The 17,419-nt window shown below is 64.1% G+C and overlaps 1 protein-coding gene across 3 annotated transcripts in view; it reads right to left on the bottom strand.

Moving 5' to 3' along the window:
- Window positions 1-333: 333 nt before the first annotated feature.
- Window positions 334-17,419, bottom strand: part of ADAM11 (ADAM metallopeptidase domain 11) — a 50,644-nt gene continuing 33,558 nt past the window's right edge. For 2 of the 3 annotated variants that reach the window (XM_030541638.1, XM_030541640.1), the window contains exons 14-27: window positions 16,421-16,472; window positions 15,414-15,513; window positions 14,570-14,641; window positions 13,939-14,031; window positions 13,359-13,439; window positions 12,973-13,023; window positions 11,557-11,620; window positions 9,952-10,051; window positions 9,388-9,507; window positions 7,423-7,591; window positions 6,706-6,820; window positions 5,745-5,835; window positions 3,939-3,956; window positions 334-2,383 (exon numbers count right to left, since the gene is read on the bottom strand). In XM_030541638.1, coding sequence (XP_030397498.1) covers window positions 2,368-2,383; window positions 3,939-3,956; window positions 5,745-5,835; window positions 6,706-6,820; window positions 7,423-7,591; window positions 9,388-9,507; window positions 9,952-10,051; window positions 11,557-11,620; window positions 12,973-13,023; window positions 13,359-13,439; window positions 13,939-14,031; window positions 14,570-14,641; window positions 15,414-15,513; window positions 16,421-16,472 — 1,142 coding nt within the window. In that variant the 3' untranslated portion in view covers window positions 334-2,367. The remainder of the gene's footprint in view (window positions 2,384-3,938; window positions 3,957-5,744; window positions 5,836-6,705; window positions 6,821-7,422; window positions 7,592-9,387; window positions 9,508-9,951; window positions 10,052-11,556; window positions 11,621-12,972; window positions 13,024-13,358; window positions 13,440-13,938; window positions 14,032-14,569; window positions 14,642-15,413; window positions 15,514-16,420; window positions 16,473-17,419) is intronic. The other variant, XM_030541639.1, reaches the window with a different exon arrangement.

The following is a 17,419-nucleotide window of genomic DNA, read 5'->3' as shown; positions in this document are numbered from 1 at the left end:
GCTGGGGACAAGAAGTGAAGTGCAGACGTGGGAGTCTGGCTCACTGCCCCCCAGAATGGACCCGGCCGAGGGGCCTGGTTCACGGTACCTACAAGCTCTGTTTTAGACCCTGTTCCTGTCATCGAATAAACCTCTGTGTTACTGGCTGGCTGAGAGTCACGTCTGACTGCAAAGTGGGGGTGCAGGACCCTGTGGCTTCCCCAGGCCCCCACCTGCACGGACTCGCTGTGGGAAGCGCACGGAGGGGCAGAGGATGCTGAATGCTCCAAGGTCAGACCCAGGAGATGAAGACGTGTGAGCTTCTTGCCCTGAACAAGTCTGCTCCAAGGGAGAGGAGGCTCCCCAAAGTCCTGACTGGCTTGGTGGGGAGCAGTTCCAGAGCATCGCCCGGTGACTCCGTGACAGGGTCACAGCCCTCCTCGGGTGTTATCTGGTTACTCTACCCAAAGCCACCAGCCACACCCTGGGGCCAGGGCTGGAAACCCCACCATAGCCACTTGCCAAGCCAAATAAGCCACGTTCCGGGGCCAGTGAGGGCGAGGAACTTTGCAGGGCTGCCCAGTGGCCCTGCTGGGCCAGTTCTCCTGCTGCCGGAGCAGTGGTGCAGCAGCTGGAAAGGGTGGGTAACTGTCTCCAAGGGGTCTGAGGCCCTAGGGGCCCTGTGAAGGTGTTGGCTGGCCATGGACCTGCTCAGGAGGCAATTCGCTGTCTGGCATTTTCTCCCAAAGGGAGCAAGCAGATTCCCTGCCCAAGCAGCAGAAGCGCATCCCTGGCTGATGTCCCTCCCCAGGCCTGCTTCTCTGCTAGCCCCACAGCCTGCAGTGCCAGGGCCCAGCCCGCACAGGCCATCCCTGGCATGGAAAGAGCTGTGCCTGCAGTGCGTGGGGTGGGGAGCCTGGCTGGGCCTCCAGCCTCACAGCTCCCTGCCCAGAAGCCGGGGGCGCTTGGGCTCAGAGGAATGACTCTAATGAAACAGCCTCTTCTCGGTGAGGAGAGGCGGCCCTTGGCAGTGACAGGCAGAGCCAGCACAGTCCCTCCTGGCAGCTCAGCAGCATCACACCTATGCGTCAGATGGGGAAACTGAGGCACACGAAGGGGAAGTGATTTGCCTGAGGCTGCATAGTGAGTCAGTGCCTGAGAACCCAGGAGTCCTGACTCGCAGTTGGGCATAAGAGCCTGAGAGAGGGTGGGGTGTAGTGGTGGACATGCCAGCTGCTGGTCAGAGAACCCAGCGGTGCAGGGCTGGCTGTGGCGGGTGCCGTGAGCTTCCCGTGGCAGTTTGTCGGCAGTGGTGTAGCTGCATCGGGCCCAGGAGTTAGAGAGACAAGGTTGGGGAGGGGCTCGCTGGTATTGGCCCAATGTGTGTTGGTGCGAGAGTAGCTTTGGCGCTTACCAGCACAGACACTGTGCCATTCACGCCGTGACCGCCCCACCTGGACGCTCCATGGCAGTTTGGGTTTGGTTTGCCTGTGGGCTTGGTCCCCATTCCTGGGAGTGGGAGGGCGGTGCTGGGCTCCCATGGGAGCAGACTCCTGAGTTGGGGCTGGGCAGGTTTGAGCTGGAGGCCAGGCACAGGCGTACCTTCGCCTCCCCACTTGTTTGCAGCTGTTGGGTGGGGTGAGCGGGCGATGCGAGACCAATGTCTAAACCCTCTCCCTGCCACCCCCCAGCAATCACCCAGCTCCATGCTGCCCCCCAGCTACATTCATTGTGTTGCTTTACATTAAAAAATATCCCTGGCAAAATCCCAGCCCCATCGGCACGGCAGGGCACCAAGCTCCCCAGCAACTGGTGCCGGCAATGGGTCACGCTGGAGATGTGCTGAGGGCTGAGGCCAGGCCACGCGAATGATGGGAGCCCAGGCAGCCCCTAGGTCACGAGGTGGCTCTGCCTCCATTCCAGCCGGCTCCTCGCCTGTCCCCTGCGCTCCGTTGCCCGCTGTTAGCTGTGCCGCCCAGACCCCGTGCAACAGGAACGTGAGCGTGTCCGCCCGCGGGCAGCAGGTGGGTGGCGTGCCGTGGTCTGTGGGCTGTGAGCGGGTACATTCCTTGGTGGTAGTACAGTGCAGTGGGAGTGGAAGCTACATTCAGGCAGGGATGGGCGGCAGCTGGCCCGTCGAGGAGATAGTGCCCTTGGCCAGCTGCAAACAAGGCTGTGGGGTCCACGCAGAGTCTGTGCCATCGGGCCCCCTCCCGGCCCCGCCAGGTGCAGCCAGGGCCATGCCAGGTGCCGGGCAGCAGCGGAAGACGTCACTGATTGTTCACCCCCTCGTCGCATCATTATTTGGTGGCTGGTTTGGTTTTTAGGTGACTTCTCCCCTCCCCTTTGGAAGGGCAGGCAGAGAGCCGACAGGAGGGGGTGGTGGGGCTAGACCCCTCCCGACCTGCAACACAGAAGCGAGGGGCACGTTAGCGCTGGCACTGGCGTGTGGGAGATGAGAGTGACCCTGGCACAGTCCAAAAGGCAGTGCAGGCAAAGCCTCAGGGGCTGGTTAGTCCAAAACCAATGGAGTCACACAGGGCCCGGCTGCCTTAATGCTGCTCTGCACCCCAGGACACCTACCGAGGCCTGGGGTGCTTGGGCTTCACCTGGGAACCCCAAGACTTGTCTGAACACTACAGCGGGGGGGATGTCTAGGGCCCACCTGCCGGAGCAATGCACCAGCTACGGGGAGGGGGCGGAACTGGGGGGCTGGGCAGGTGCTGTGCTCTCGCCCCCACACTGGCTGGAATACGCCTGGCCCCACCACTGCAGGCCTAGGCTCTGCCACTCTGGGGGCAAACAGCCGTCTGGTGGGGGGGTGCAGCCAGCACCCTCCCAACCTGCACACTGTCTCCACTGCCTAGCCCCTGGAGTGCCTGACGGGCCCCAGGCTCTGCCTCTGGCGTGGGTCCAGAACAGGAACCTGCTGCGAACTGGCCAGGGTGGGGTTTGAACTGGCCACCTCGAGTCAGCGGCTCCGTGGGCCATGGCCAGGCCCAAGCCCAGCTAGAGCACACATGCGTTGAGGCAGTGGCCTGGCCCTGCCCTGGGCCATCCACGCATGTCTGAGGTGCTCTGATGCCGCTAGCCTGGGGAACAGCAGCCATCGGGGACACCTAGCATAGGATAGCTCAGGCCTCTAGGCTAGTGACCCTGCTTCGCCCACCTCCTCCCCACGGATGTGGCAGTGCTCTGGGGTGGGCAGGCTGCCCCTCAGCAGCAAGCTTCCCAGGGATGGTGAGTGACGCAGGCACAAAGACAGGCATGGTCCAGGGGGCGACGAGATGGACATACAGACAGTGACATGTGGCGGGAGGTTCACAGCGGGGGCACGATCCCGCATCCACCCCACCCAGTCCTGGCCCTGGGGTGCCCAGGGAGCAGGCTGCTCTGCTCCCTGCAAATGCGGGCACCTTGCCGTGTGAATGGGGTGCAGCGTCAGGGGAGCTGACGGAGGGAGAGCATCGGCTTGGGGCAGGGAGCTGGCTGACCGCTGGAGCCACTGCTAGTGCGGGGTCCAGCCAGGCCTGGCCCCCTGGGCAGGGTGCCCCCAGCAGGATCCCTCCCTGCACAGGGGTCCGGTGCTGCTGGCAGCAAGGGGCCGGGCAGGATGGCCCAACCTCTGCTGCCTGCACCCGCACTCTCTGCCTCTCCAGCCTGGCCCAGCCCGAGCGCTCAGGACACACTGGCAATGGAGGGGCTCTCCTGCCATCACCCTCCCGCTGGCCCCATAGAGCCCCAGGCCTGCGCCCAGGGAGGGGGACACAGCCCCATGGAGGAGTAGGAGTGATGGTCATGGCCCGTGCAACAGGTTCCAGGCAGGCAGGCACAGCAACCAGCAGGAGGCGACGGTAGTGTCCCAGCAGCCGGGGGAGAGCGAAGGGAGGGGATGGGATGGTGATGGGTGACAGATGAGTGGTGGGGGCTATCCCAGCCCCGGCTGAGCCGGGTCGTACCTTCCTCTCCGGATGTTCCTGGCGAGGTGAGGAGAGAGGACACAGAGAGGGGGGCGGTTAGCGAGGCCTCTGGGGGCAGCCTTGCTGTGTGTGTCTGATCCTGCCCGGCTCTGCCCTGACCTTGCCAGGGCCCTGCTAGGGCCCTGCTCTGGGTGACATGTGGCTGAGTGCCAGGGCCCCTGCCAGGAGCCAGCCCCAGGGCTTTGCAGGCCTGGCATGGTGCGCTGGGCTTGGGCTAGCCACTTTGAGGGGTGCTGACGGCTGCAAAGTCTGGCCCTGGCGCTAGGGAAAATCTCACCCCTACAAGCAGTGCGACCCACCAGGGCGGAGAGGCTGCCCCCTGCCAGTGGGTGCCCATCAGACCCTGCTTGGAGCCCTGTACAGGGCTCTTAGCTCCCCATCCCCTTCTGCCAAGTATTTTGGGTGCAGCTCTGGCCCACACCAGTGTGGGACGGGGCATGAACATGCCCTTGGGGAGCAGGGCCAGTGCAGGGGCTTGGCGTGGAGAGGGAAATGCGGGGCAGGTTTTCCCAGGGAGGGGGCATTGCAGCCTTGGCTCATGGGCCATGGCACGTTCTCCAGCCCCAGGAGCCTTTCTCCTGAGCGCACCCGCCCTCCGGAAAGCCGTGCGCTCACTCAGCCCAGCGCTGGCGCCGCCAGAGCACCGAGCCTGGACACCGGCTGCTCCCACCCTGCGGCGCCCCCGGGCACAGACCTCCCCCCCCCCCCCAAGCACAGGACAGGGGCCGAATACTGCAGAAGCAGGGTTGGGACTGTCAGCCGTGCTCAGCAGAACACATACCAGGAGTGCGGCAGCCACATAGCAATAGCCGGGGTGGTGGCAGCCTGGCCTGCAGGGCCCCAGGGGCTGGGCCCAAGGCTGCCCAGCGCCAGAGCAAGCCCATGCCAAGATCTGGTCCCTGCAGCGTCCTCAGTCAGGGCTGGCTCGCCCAGGGAGCAGCTCCCTGTCACAGCCCCTGGGCAGGGGCCTCCTGGCCCCATGCCTCTCGCTGCTGCCAGGCCAGGGGGCCTGTTGCCGATAGCTGGTGTGTGGGTTCAGGGCCCGGGGTCTCACCACCTCTCCACGCGGGGCAAGGCGGAGCACACCAGTCTGGCCACGTGGGCACCACCCAGTGGGGCTCCCCCTACACGTGCAACTGCCACTGCCCGCAGGCTGGATGCCACCCTGCTTGGGCCGCAGGGGCACGGCCACGGGGGCGCCCCCCACCCCAGAGCTCCCTGCCCCACACCGGGGATGTTGTGTATGTGTGCAGGGGGCAAGCTCTTCCATGGGTTATTTCTGCCTGTCTCCCTCCTGCCCCCCTCCCAGCTCCATTCTGCTCCTTCTGCCCCCAAGTCTGCTGCCCCTTGCCCAGAGCCTTCACCCGCTGCCTCCTTGCTGGCAGGCCCCGGGCAAACCCCCATCGTGACATGCATTGTGGCGTGAGAGCGGAGTGCCCCCAGAGCCTGCAGTCAGGCTGGGGAAAGCCCTGCGGTACCTCACTCCCCTTCCTGAGCCCAGCTAGGGGGCAATTCCCAGGGGACAGGGCTGGGGAGTAGCAGTGTGGTGTGCTCCCCTCATGCCCAGTCCCCTCCCTCCAGCACAGGACCAGGGCCAGGGCCAGGGCAAGGGCAGGAAGGAGATCTAGCAGCAGGACTGGGTCAGACTGGCCAAGTCCATGGAGTGCTGGCCTAGCAAATGCCTCCCTCCCGCAGCCTCTGAGCAGGACAGGGTCTGTGGCCCGGTGCCCAGCCCCGGCATGGCAGAAGGATGCAATCAGGAAGAGGCACGCGGCGTTCGCTTACTTAAATCCCCAGCCAGTTCCTCCCAGGACAATGGCCGCCACCAGCACAGCGCCAGCAATGGAGCCGATAATGATGTTGGTGCCGCTGGGACCTGCGACAGGGAGAGGGGAGGAGAGCACAGGTCAGGTGCAGGGCATGGGCACTGGCTTGGGGAGCGGCAAGGGGCAGGCAGGGCACGGCTCAGACTCTGCCGTAGCTTCGCCCCCTGTGGACGCTGAGCCAGGAGCGAGGGGTGCCATGATGGGCCATGCACCCCCCAGCTCTGCTCTCCTGACAGCGAGCCTGGCACGAGATCAGCTTCTCTGCAATGCCAGGGGCCACCCTCACAAGGACCATGGGGAACGGGCACCACAGGGTCCCACCCCCACCCTGAGGGCTCAGCAAACAGATCCCCCCAATCCCATCCAGAGACCTGATGCCCGGCCACTCACGGGGACACCCTGAGTAGAGCCCGGCTCTGCTGTTCCTCGGCCTGTCCACGCCACCCTGGCTCCCTGCAGCCGGTAGGGCAGAGGGATTCCACCAGGTAGCTTCTGTCAGCAGAGGGTGCTCTCCCGGCTGCCTGGTCCACACCCTTTGTAAGCCCACGCCAGGGCACTGCGGGCTCTGCAGTGGGGCCTTCGCACTCCTCCGGGACCCCAGCAATAGCTCGTGGGCAAACCTCAACCCTAGGCTCTCCTGTGGCGGTGCCCCTCTAGCTGGGACCCCGCAGACCGCCCGACAGACCGGGTGGGTGGAGCGGAGTGAGAGAGACAGGAATTTGAATCTGCAGGGAGAGCTGGGTGGGCTGGAGCTAGGGAGCTCCGGAGACAGAGCAGCCCCAGCCTCGACCCACAGGAGGGGGCCCAAGGTTCTGGGCAGGGCTCCGCGTCTGGGATCACACCGCCTGGCCCATGCAGGGAGGCGGGGGCTGGCAGCGGCTGGGAACCACCGAGCGGCCTGGCAGATGGGGGACACGGACCCTTGTATCTCTCGGTTTCGCCGGTGGGCTTGGGCTCCGGGATGCGGTCGTAGACACTGCAGTCCTTCCCCGTCCAGTCAGCGTGGCAGATGCACTTGCCCTCGTTGCTACAGACCTGAGGCAAAGGAACGGGAGGCGGGTGAGCGCCGCAGGGAGTCGATTCCATCCCTGGCCAGGCCCTGTGCTCGCCCGGGCCACGGAGCCTCCCTGGGGTTGCGATGGGGATGCTCTGGCCTTCGGCCGCTCTGCTCCTCAAAGCTGGGACTCCCCAGGGAACACCCCACAGCCTGAGAGCCCTGATCATTAGAGCAGTGGGGCTGCAGTCTCTTCCACAGCCCAGGCTCCTGGCACCCTGGGACGGGGACACCTCCCACCAGGGGTCCCACCCTGCCCCATGATAGCCATCCAATCAGTCTCATCCACTGCCATGGGGCGGTTCCAGGAGCCAGCGCCCCCCTCAGGCAGTGACATGCATGCACCTCTGAGTGCAGGAGAGGGGGGGGCCAGAGGCCAGGGCTCAGCACAGGAAGGAGACCAGCTGCTCGCGGCGCGGCGGGGTGGAAATCAGGTACTGGGGGCAGTGAAGGTGGGAGACGCTGGGTACCCCTGGGCAAGGTGCCACCTCTGCGCTCCCATGCTGAGGCCTTCTGCCCCGCAGAGCTTCTCCCTGTGCGCAGAGGGCGGCCTGGCACGTCCCAGCCCCCAGCAAGGACTCACCCCATGATCAAAGCAGATCATCCCGTCCCAGCTGCTAGGGCAGGCGCTGAAATTGAAGGCTGCTGCGGGAAGGCATTTGTGGTCAAGACACAGCATGCCGGGGCCGCAGGGCGTGCCGTCCTCCACGTAGCTCAGATCCGAGCCATCCACCAGCTCGACATGCCCACCTCTGGGGAGGGGAAGAGCAGCTGAGGAAGGGGGCAGGTGACATGCTCCGTGCCCCAGGGTGTGACTAACACACCGCAAGGCCCCAGCTCTTTGCCTGTGGCCCAATGGGGGTGCAGGCTGGGAACGCATCTGTGTCAATCATGAACCCCATCATGCACCTGGGAGGATCGGAGCCTCTGCAGTGTAGCTATTGCAGAGCTTGGCAGGGCCATCAGCACTGCCTGATGCCACCAAGGGACTGCCTCTACACAGCTCTCCACACCGCAGCAGAAACAGGAGTGACACCCGGACCTCCCCAGCCTAACACGTTCGTAAAAGGCCCAACTGCCATGCAAGAAGAGCGGCCTGCCCACAGACGCTGGCCAAACCCTGCTTCACGGATGGGCCCAGGCCCGTGCGCTGCGCTGAGGCCATTGCCGGTTTCCAGCGAGCTGTGAGGGGAAGTTGTGACGAAGTTGGACTGTTCTTAATGTTTCCTCTGAATACTGTGTGGGTGCCTATTTCCCCTATGCATTTCTTAAGTCTCCAGAGTGCATAAATGGCCGACACTCTGTCTCTTGGCAATTAAAGGCCGGGGCCCTCTCCCTCGTGCAAGGGGATGGCCAAAGGTGAACAAAGAGATCAGGTGACCTCCTGGCCTGGGAAAGAGACAAAGGCCAGAAAGGAGGGGCTGGAGGGGGTTTCATTTTGGAGCTGGCTGGGGATGGGGAGTGAGGGTACCTACAAGCTCTGTTTTAGATCATGTTCCTGTCATCTAATAAACCTGTGTTACTGGCTGGCTAAGAGTCACGTCTGACTGCGAAGTGGGGGGTGCAGGGCCCTGTGGCTTCCCCAGGCCCCCACCTGCACGGGCTCGCTGTGGGAAGTGCACGGAGGGGCACAGGATGCTGAATGCTCCAAGGTCAGACCCAGGAGGTGAAGCCGTGCGAGCTTCTTGCCCTGCAGACAGTCTGCTCCAGGGGACAGGAGGCTCCCCAAAGTCCTTGCTGGCTTTGTGGGGAGCAGTTCCAGAGCATCGCCCGGGGACTCCGTGACAGAATTGTCTGTGGTTAGGAGCCTGTTATACATGTCCAATGAGCAGAGGTCGCCAACAGGATGTTTCCGTTTCTGGGGAGGTGGATTAACGACAGTGATGGAAGAACCCCCACCAGTGCCGTAGGAAGCTTCTGCAGTTGAGCGGGGTGGCTGTAGCGTGCACATACCCTAGGCCGTCTCCTCGCTCTCCACACACTCTCTCTGAAGGGCGTAATTAAGACCCCAGGGCTCCCAGAACCAGGGCCCTCGGGGACGTATCGAAGGGACTGGGGCTCTGGACGACTGAGGCCCTGCTTCCAGAGTCTGCACCTGCGACCGGGAGCTGGTAGTGCCCAGAGCCAGGAGGCCAAGCAGCACAGGGAGCCCAGGATGTGGGTCAGAGAACTGCGGGGGAACGCTAGGCTCTGGGGCCAGCCTACAATGGGGTTCTCCCAAAGCCCACTCAGTTGCTTCCCTTCCCCCATCCCACAGTGCGCTGAGATAATGCCATGTGAGATAATGCCAGCATGAGGGGTCACTTGGAATTTGGGTCATGTGGGATGCGCTGAGCCAGGAGAGGGCAATTGAGGCGATCTCACCGTGTCCAGCCCTGCGTCAGTGGCTCCCTGTTGGGACACCTGCCCCGGAGCAGTGATGAGATGCTCCCCAATAATGCCCCACTCCCTCGTCTCACTGGGCCCCCGGTGCTGGGGAGCTGGCCAGGCCCAGAATGCCCTAAGCCAAGTCAGGCAGCTGGCACTGGCCCAGGGCAGCCCCACCCACCTGCAGTCGACGTATCTGTTCTGGTGGTAGAAGGTCATAGTGGTGATCTCCCCGCTGAGCTCGCCCAGCCGCGGCACGCCCGTGATGTTGGTGCACAGCAGGTAGCCGCACAGGACGTCTCTGCAAGGCGGACACAGAGGGCAGAGGGGTGGGCCCAGGGTACCCACTCCCGCCCCAACCCAGCCCCAGCCCCAGCCCCAGCCCCAGCCCAGTCCAGCTCAGCCCAGTTGTGGGAGGGGAGAGTGTGTCAAGACAAGGAGTGCCAGCACTACAACTGGTTTGACAGCTGCCAATTACCGCGTGGCCACCCCCCGCTGCCCTCGCAGGCCTTGCAGTCTGTTTACAGGGGCTGGGCCTGGTGGCAGGACAGGGGGTGGTGTTCCCTGGGGGTGGGGGTAAGACCCTCCCCCCGTGGCCCAGAGCAGGTGCATGGAGAGGGATGGGAGGAGGTGGAAGAAGGCCAATGCAGGGGCGTGTGCACTGGGGCTGCGGGCAGCAGCTGGCATGGACAGAGGATGCTGCGATGCCCACATCTCACCCAGCAGAGTGGGCCCCAGCACTTACTGCTTGCTGCACTGCACCCAGGCTGGGCCCTTGCGCCCGCAGCTCCCTCTCTCGGTCCCTTCCACATTCAGCTTCTCGTAGCAGAACCTGTCGGCAGCAGCTGTGGTGGGAGGGGAGCAAGGGGGGCGGGGGTTACCTGCAGACATGGCCCTGCCCTCCCCCTGTGCCACAGGCTGGGTGGTGTGGAAGCAGAGGCGTGTGCTCTGGCACACAGGCCAGGCCTGGCAGAGCCCAGCCGGGAACACATGGGCCAGGCGTGTCCGTGTGGGGTCACGTGGGGGGACCCGGCCGTCACGCTCCTGCTTTACAAACATGTCCCTTAGCGGTGGGGCAGGGAGCGTTAGCTGAGTCAGTGCCAGAGCCACGAACAGAACCCAGGAGTCCCAGACCCCAGAACTACCCAAGGCGCCTTCCTTCAGCCCTGGGCTGGAGCCCAGTTACTGCCCACAGCATCACAGCTGGTGCCACAATAGCTGCATTCACAGAGCCCCGTGGCTGAGAAGGAACAAGGGGACAGCCCTCGAGGGCCACGGGGGGGGGGGGGGGGGGGGGGCTCAGCTCCAGTGTTAGGGGTGCGGCCGGCAGGGCCGTTTCCTTCCCACACACTCCAGTGGCACCGGGGTTTCTGCGGAGTGGGGCAGGGCTGGGAGGCACTGGGAGAGGGACTAGCCATGAGGACGACGGGTGATACGCAGAGCACTGGACCACTGATCAGCCAGGCAGGGTCCCCCTGGGCCTTACACTGGTGTGTCGCTGCATGGGCGGCAATGGACCGACTGGTGGGAATGGGAGGACAGCCAGTCCTGTTGGGGTCCATGGGGGAATCGGGGGGCAAGAAGAGAACTAACTCACAGGGATGTCCGGCCTCACTCATCTCAACGGGCCTAGACCCTTAACATCCATCGTGGTTTATTGCAAATATCTGGGCCACGTTCTCCACTGCCCTCCACCCTGTGCCACCCGTCCTGCTGGTGCCAGGTCCTGTTTGATGCGCTGACAGTGAGAGGAGGAAAGCCAGAGGAGGATGGGGGCCATGATGTTTCCTTTGGCAGGTTCCCATTAACTGAGGGCTCCCAAGCTGCATGTCTGCTGGCCGAGGAGAAACGCAGCCACAGGGGGATCTGCAGTGTGAAAGCGCTGGGAGCGAATTGGGGTTTGATGTGGTTTTGCCTGAGAGTAAGCAAAGGGCCCGAATCTGCTCTCACTGACGGCGCGATGACCTAGAAGTGACTCTGCTGAAATCTGGGTACCGAGGCCAGCAGGCAAGGAGTGACACAGGCACACAGGGCGAGCCCGTAGTCTGTCGGTGGCTGTCGGCAGGATTAGAGGGCTGCTCTGGGAGAGACGCGGCAGTGATGTTGCCAGGGCAGTGCACCCTGAGCGCCCATGGCAGAGATTGGCTCACAGGATCTCAGACCCCAGAGCTGCCACTTCGCACTGCGCAGCGCTGCACTTATCGCTCTGTGGGTCTCGCCAATGGGGTCCCGGAGCCCTTGGTCGCTGGTGTTCAGCCTCCAGCCTGCTCTGCACCCCTGCCCTGTGCACGCGCTCCCTCATCTCACTGTGCGCCCCCAGGCCAGCTGGAGAGCTCAGCCAGGCACTTACCACGCCCCCAGAGTGCATTGCACTGTCTGTCCCTGGTTTTGCACCTGCCCCCATAGCACCGGCCCTGTGGAGCAGAGAGAGCCGATTTCACACAGCGACACCTGCAGGTGGGCACACGTGTGTTGACATGCTCCCAAGCCTCGGCATGGGGACTGCAGCCAGACAGCATGAGGCAGCCATGAAAGAGCTCACTGGAGCAGCAGTGTCCCTGGCCGGCCAGCCGGCTGCCTCAGGGCGTGCGGCAGGGTATGGGAGTCACTGGGAGCCTGTTTAATGGAGCAGGTGTGCTAGTGTGTGTGCACAAGCAGCAGTGTCAGGCAGTCTGTCTGTGGGAGCAGACACGTCTGCCAGTCCGGGGGAGCGGACCTGGGGGTCTGGGGCCGTGCCAACCAGCCTGTCAGGGGAATGGGCATGGGGGTCTGGGGCCGTGCCAACCAGCCTGTCAGGGGAATGGGAATGGGGGGCTGGGGCCGTGCCAACCAGCCTGTCTGGGGAGTGGGCATGGGGGTGCGGGGCCATGCCAACCAGCCTGTCCGGGGAGTGGGCATGGGGGTGCGGGGCCGTGCCAACCAGCCTGTCCGGGGAGTGGGCAAGGGGGTGTGGGGCCGTGCCAACCAGCCTGTCAGGGGAATGGGCAAGGGGGTGTGGGGCCGTGCCAACCAGCCTGTCAGGGGAATGGGCAAGGGGGTCTGGGGCCATGCCAACCAGCCTGCCTGGGGAGTGGGCATGGGGGTGTGGGGCCGTGCCAACCAGCCTGTCAGGGGAGTGGGAATGGGGGGCTGGGGCTGTTCCAACCAGCCTGTCTGGGGAGTGGGCATGGGGGTGCGGGGCCATGCCAACCAGCCTGTCCGGGGAGTGGGCATGGGGGTGTGGGGCTGTGCCAACCAGCATCTCCAGGGAGTGGGCATGGGGCCTGCCAACCAGTCTGGGAAGTGGGCATGGAGATGTGAGGCCATTCCAACCAGCCTCTCCAGGGAGTGGGCGTGGGGCCGTGCCAACCAGCCTGTCCGGGGAGTGGGCATGGGGGTGTGGGGCTGTGCCAACCAGCATCTCCAGGGAGTGGGCGTGGGGCCATGCCAACCAGTCTGGGAAGTGGGCATGGAGATGTGAAGCCATTCCAACCAGCCTCTCCAGGGAGTGGGCGTGGGGCCGTGCCAACCAGCCTGTCCGGGGAGTGGGCGTGGGGCCGTGCCAACCAGCCTGTCCGGGGAGTGGGCATGGGGCTGTGGGGCTGTGACAACCAGCCTGCCAGGGGAGTAGACACAAGGATGTGGGGCTGTGCCAACCAGGCTGTCGGGGAAGTTGGTGCAGGGCTGTGCCAATCAGCATGTCCAGGGGAGCGGGCACAGGTGAGCCAGTCAGCTCGTGAGGGTGTGTGGGCAAGCAGGGCATGCCTACGCTCTGCAGGGCTGTTACCTGCTCGTGGTCACAGAAGTAGCCATCCAGCTTGTGCAGGTTGGGCGGGCACTGCAGAGAAAGACAGGGCGACTCCATGGGCCCTCCTCGCACACAGCTCTGCCAGTGCCCTGCCGCCATCCCAGCTCTGCCCCCCACACCACAGCACACCCCACCACTCCCCCCCAGGCCGGGTCCCTGCCCCCGCTCCGCCCAGCAGGCACCCCCTGGGCTGCATCAGGGCCAGGACTGGGGCTCTGGCACTGGCCAGCTGGGAGCAGTGCCGCCTGGGGCAGGGCCGGGTGCAGCACAGCCTACGTGCTGGTGGCAGTTTGCTCCAACGCCACTGCAGAGCTGCCAGGCAGGCGCCCTGACTGAGCTCCCACCCCTGCCCCCAGCTCCCTCACCTGGCTGGAGTCCCCTGTGCAGCTCTCCGGGATGTCACACTCATTGACGGCTTCCCGACACGGTGTGCCCCGCCGCTCGTACTGAAAGAGATGGGAGCGAAGGCCATGACTGACGGGGGCAGCAGAGGAGCCAGCATCGGCATTGCTGAGTCCCCAAGGCAGAACTCCCCCCTCCAGGCTGGCGGCAGCACCCTCACCATGTCCCGGCCAGGGCATGTGCTCAGCCCCTCGGGGTGCTGTGACCTGGGTCCGGGCTCCTGAGTGCTCTGCCTCCAGGGGGGCTTTGGCGACTCACTCCCTGTGCAGGGAGGGGCCCGTTGGCTGGCTCTGTCCCCCCCGCCCTGCAGCGGAACCAGGATCCCAGGCTCTGTGCTCTGCAAGGGAGGACCAGGGCAGGCACTGGCCTTGGGTTGGTACCTCTGGCACATGAATGGTTCATTAATAACCTGTCCTGCCCCTGGAGGGTGCTGCCCTCTGCTGGAAGGGCCCTGCCCAGGTGCTTGTGACTACATCGCCCCCTAGTGCCCGCAGTCTGCAGTAGCCGCTGGCAGGCCCAGTGCAGGGCCTCTCACAGCCTCACCTTGCAGCCTTTGCAGCAGAGCCCGTCGCTGCACATGGCATCATGCGTCAGGGTGCATTTCTTGCAGCAGTTGCCGCCGCCCTTTGCACACTCCTGCCAAGGAGAGACACAAGCAGATGCCCATGATGCCTGCGCCTAGGAGCGAATGCCTCGGCAGCGGGGGTCAGTGTGAGACACCACGTCCTCTTGCTTGTGGGCTGCGGGGTTAAGGCTGCAATGCTCCAAGCAGCCAGCAATGCCTGCTCCTGAATGCCCCCCCCCGTGTCCTCCCCGAGGCCCAGCACCCACACTCTGACCCGCCCCAGCCCTGCCTCCCCAGTGCCTGAGCAGGGCCAGACTCAGGGAACCCTCCTTCGCCTGTGATGTGTGTCTTCGCTCCTGCTGAACTGTGGGGGGTGGGGGCAGGCCCTAGAGTGTAAGTAAGAGCCCCAGCAGCCCAGGCCTCTCCCCACCTCTCCCTCAGCCCCACATTACAACACCTGGTCTCTGATCAGGGTGGGGGGCAGGTGCCCAGCCCCCAGTGTGCCCATCCCACAACTGTGCTCCTCCCCTGATGTCCTCCACCCCAGTGGCTCACAGGCAGACTGGGGGAACTGCAAACAGGCACCGCCCCTCCTGTGCAGCCCCTCACCACAAGCGAGCCGCAGTCGCATTCCTCTCCGGCCTGCACAAAGCCATTGCCGCACTCAGGGGGGTCCAGCAGCTGCAGGAAAGGAGAGAGAGGGGGAGATGGGTCCTGCAACTTTCACTCCCTCTCTGCCCTGGTGTGGGCATGGGCCAAGCTATCGAGCACCCCGGCGCTGGGGCCGAACACTGCACAGACACGGGGGAGATGGGCGTGCCCAGGGCTCCCCATCTGGACGGGCAGGAGGGAGCCAAGCAGCTGGGGTGTTTCCAAGGCCTTCCTGGAGCTGCCTCTCCTGTGCTGGGAAGCTCGGCTGGGCTTGTCCCTGGGAGCTCAGAGCCCTTTAGCGGTAAGGGTCTGCAGCCACGGGAAATGCTGTCTGGGAGACAAGCATCTGGCTCCTTCACTGCCTGAGGAAATGGCAGCAGGGTCTGGATCCCACCCTGGCCCACATGACAGGAAGGGGGAACTCTCCACTCCAGCTCCCTATCTGCTGGGGGCTTGGCAGTCTTCCAGCTCAGGAGCAATCGGGTGCCCCTACCCTGCAAGCTGGAGCTTCTGGAGCCTCAGTAGCACTTGCCCAGACACCCACCCTATCCTACAGCGACCCCGCTCCTGGGGCCCTTTCAGACCTGGGTCTGTCTGCTCAGCCAGCTGGCCAGGGGCTTGTGTTCTGCTGTGGTGTGGACACTTGTGGCCCAGGAGCTGGGAGGGAGCCCACATCCCCCCCACCCAACGAAGGGGAGCAGCTCTCGGGACTGTGCTGCCCGGGCCATGGCGGAGCAGTGCTGCCCGGGCAGGCAGGAGTCCAGCCCACAGGCCTGGCTGGAGTGTGGGGGGGCTGCGTTACCTTTAAGGGTTTGTTAAAGAGGCAGCTGCCCCCACCCTCCTGCAGGAACTGACTGTACTCCTCGATGCTGCAGCGGGAGAACTTGCGCGGGAGGTAATACCTGGGGGGAGGAGCCAGCAGTTATCACTGCCATGGTCAGTGCAATGTGCTACGCTTCCCCGCCCCCCAGCCAGCCAGGGCCATGTGCCCTCCCCACAGTCTATTTCCTACACACTGCATCCTGCCCAGCTCAACATGAGACACGCACCAGCTGAGCATTCAACTCTCTAGCGATGTCTAGAGTCATTCCCAGTCCTGTAGTGCTGGGGGCTGCAGGCCAGTCCCTCTGCTGAGGCTCCCATGGGGTCAGGCTGGACTGCCCACATCCTGGCTGCTGTGGTCTTAGCTCGGTCCCTCAGCAGCGGGTAGCGAGTGTTACACACTAGCCCAGGGCTGACTGTAGGCTGGGAGGAGGCTCTCTGAGCACAGAACAGGCGAATTTAACATGTGGCTGCTGTTAACCTCGCCAGCAGGCCAGCCTAGGAGCCGTGCTGGCCAGGAGCCGCTCTGCACAGCAACACAGGCGTCACCAGCGAGATTAGCTAGCAAAGCAGGCGGCCCCTGCCGTACCAGCCAAGCCAAGTGTCTCTCTGTGCTCCAAGAGTGACCTACTCCCGGACGGCAGGAGGAGGTGCAATGCACAGTGTACTCTGGGGCACTGCCCTTTGCGTGCCCCCTGCCAGCAGAGGTGCCCTTCATGTACCACATATCGGGGGGCCCTTCATGGCAACAGCCGGTGATCAGCAAATGCCCTGCCCAGGGCTCAGAAATAGCTTGTGCCACCCATATGTTTTACCAGCACATCCATCGGCTCCAGGGGCCAATCAGAGCTGCTGTGCATGCTGATGGACAGGTGGTCCCTTGGCACATGAGCGGCTAGTGCTCTCACCCACTGCCTCCTTGGCTCAGATTCCCAGGACGCCAAGCCCCCCCTCGCCCCCGCTCACTGAATCCAGAAGGGAGCTCACCCCGTGTCTTCCATGATGCATCCCAGCCAGGAATCTGGACACCGGCAGTCCCCTGCGGAGAGACAGGACAGCGCATGAAGGCCCAGCCCTCGCCGTCATGGGGCCAAAGGCACAGACCCTGAGCCCGCCCGGTAACTCCACCAGAGGCATCTGGAAAGAGCCTCCCCCCGGCGCTCCCCAGGCCGTACCTCAGTGGGTTGCAAAGCAGCGGGCTCAGCTGCCCCAGCAATGGGGACACGTCACCCCCTTCTGTCATTCCAGGATGCAGCCCCAAATCGGCTTCCTAAGTCCCCAAAGCCAGGATTTGCTAGTCTGCTGCTCGGACTGGGACGCTGACCCATCCTAAGCACAATCTCCCCCCACCAGGCCCCACTGGCCTGGTGCCCCGGCCTCAGAGCCCCTCAGACTGTGCAGGCTGGAAATGGGGCAATCCCACCCCCAACTCCACAGCCTGTTCCTGAGGTGCTGTGCACCTTGGAAAGAGTAGTGGGCACTTCTCCCTGCCCCTGCCATCTGACTCTGCAAACACCTGCTTGGCCCCATCACCCCAGCCACCCGCCCCAGCACAGCCTGCTTTCCCCCAGTCAGTCACCCACCCCTCCCCAGCCCACCGCACACACGCAGCCAACCTGCGCCCACACACTCCACCTGTCCTGACACTCCAGCCTCTGTCTCCGCAGGGCTCTCTGCCCCATGGCACTTACCAGGCACCCAGGGCTGCCATGATGTTTGAAACGGGTTAACACCCCAACGCCCAGCCCAAGGGATCTTGAGCTGACCACACATAGATTCATAGACTATCAGAGCTGGAAGGGACCTCAGGGGGTTCTAGTCCAATCCCCTGCTCAAAGCAGGACCAACCCCATCTAAACCATCCCAGCCAGGGCTTTGTCAAGCCTGACCTTAAAAACCTCTAAGGAAGGAGATTCCACCTGCTCCCTAGGGAACCCATTCCAGTGCTTTGCCACCTGACACAGCCAGGAGCTGAGCTGAGGTCAC

This window comes from Gopherus evgoodei, chromosome 23, assembly GCF_007399415.2.
Source record: "Gopherus evgoodei ecotype Sinaloan lineage chromosome 23, rGopEvg1_v1.p, whole genome shotgun sequence".
NCBI lineage: Eukaryota > Metazoa > Chordata > Testudines > Testudinidae > Gopherus > Gopherus evgoodei.
Note: the sequence above shows the minus strand (reverse complement) of the source record. Positions and strands in the feature narration are given on the sequence as shown.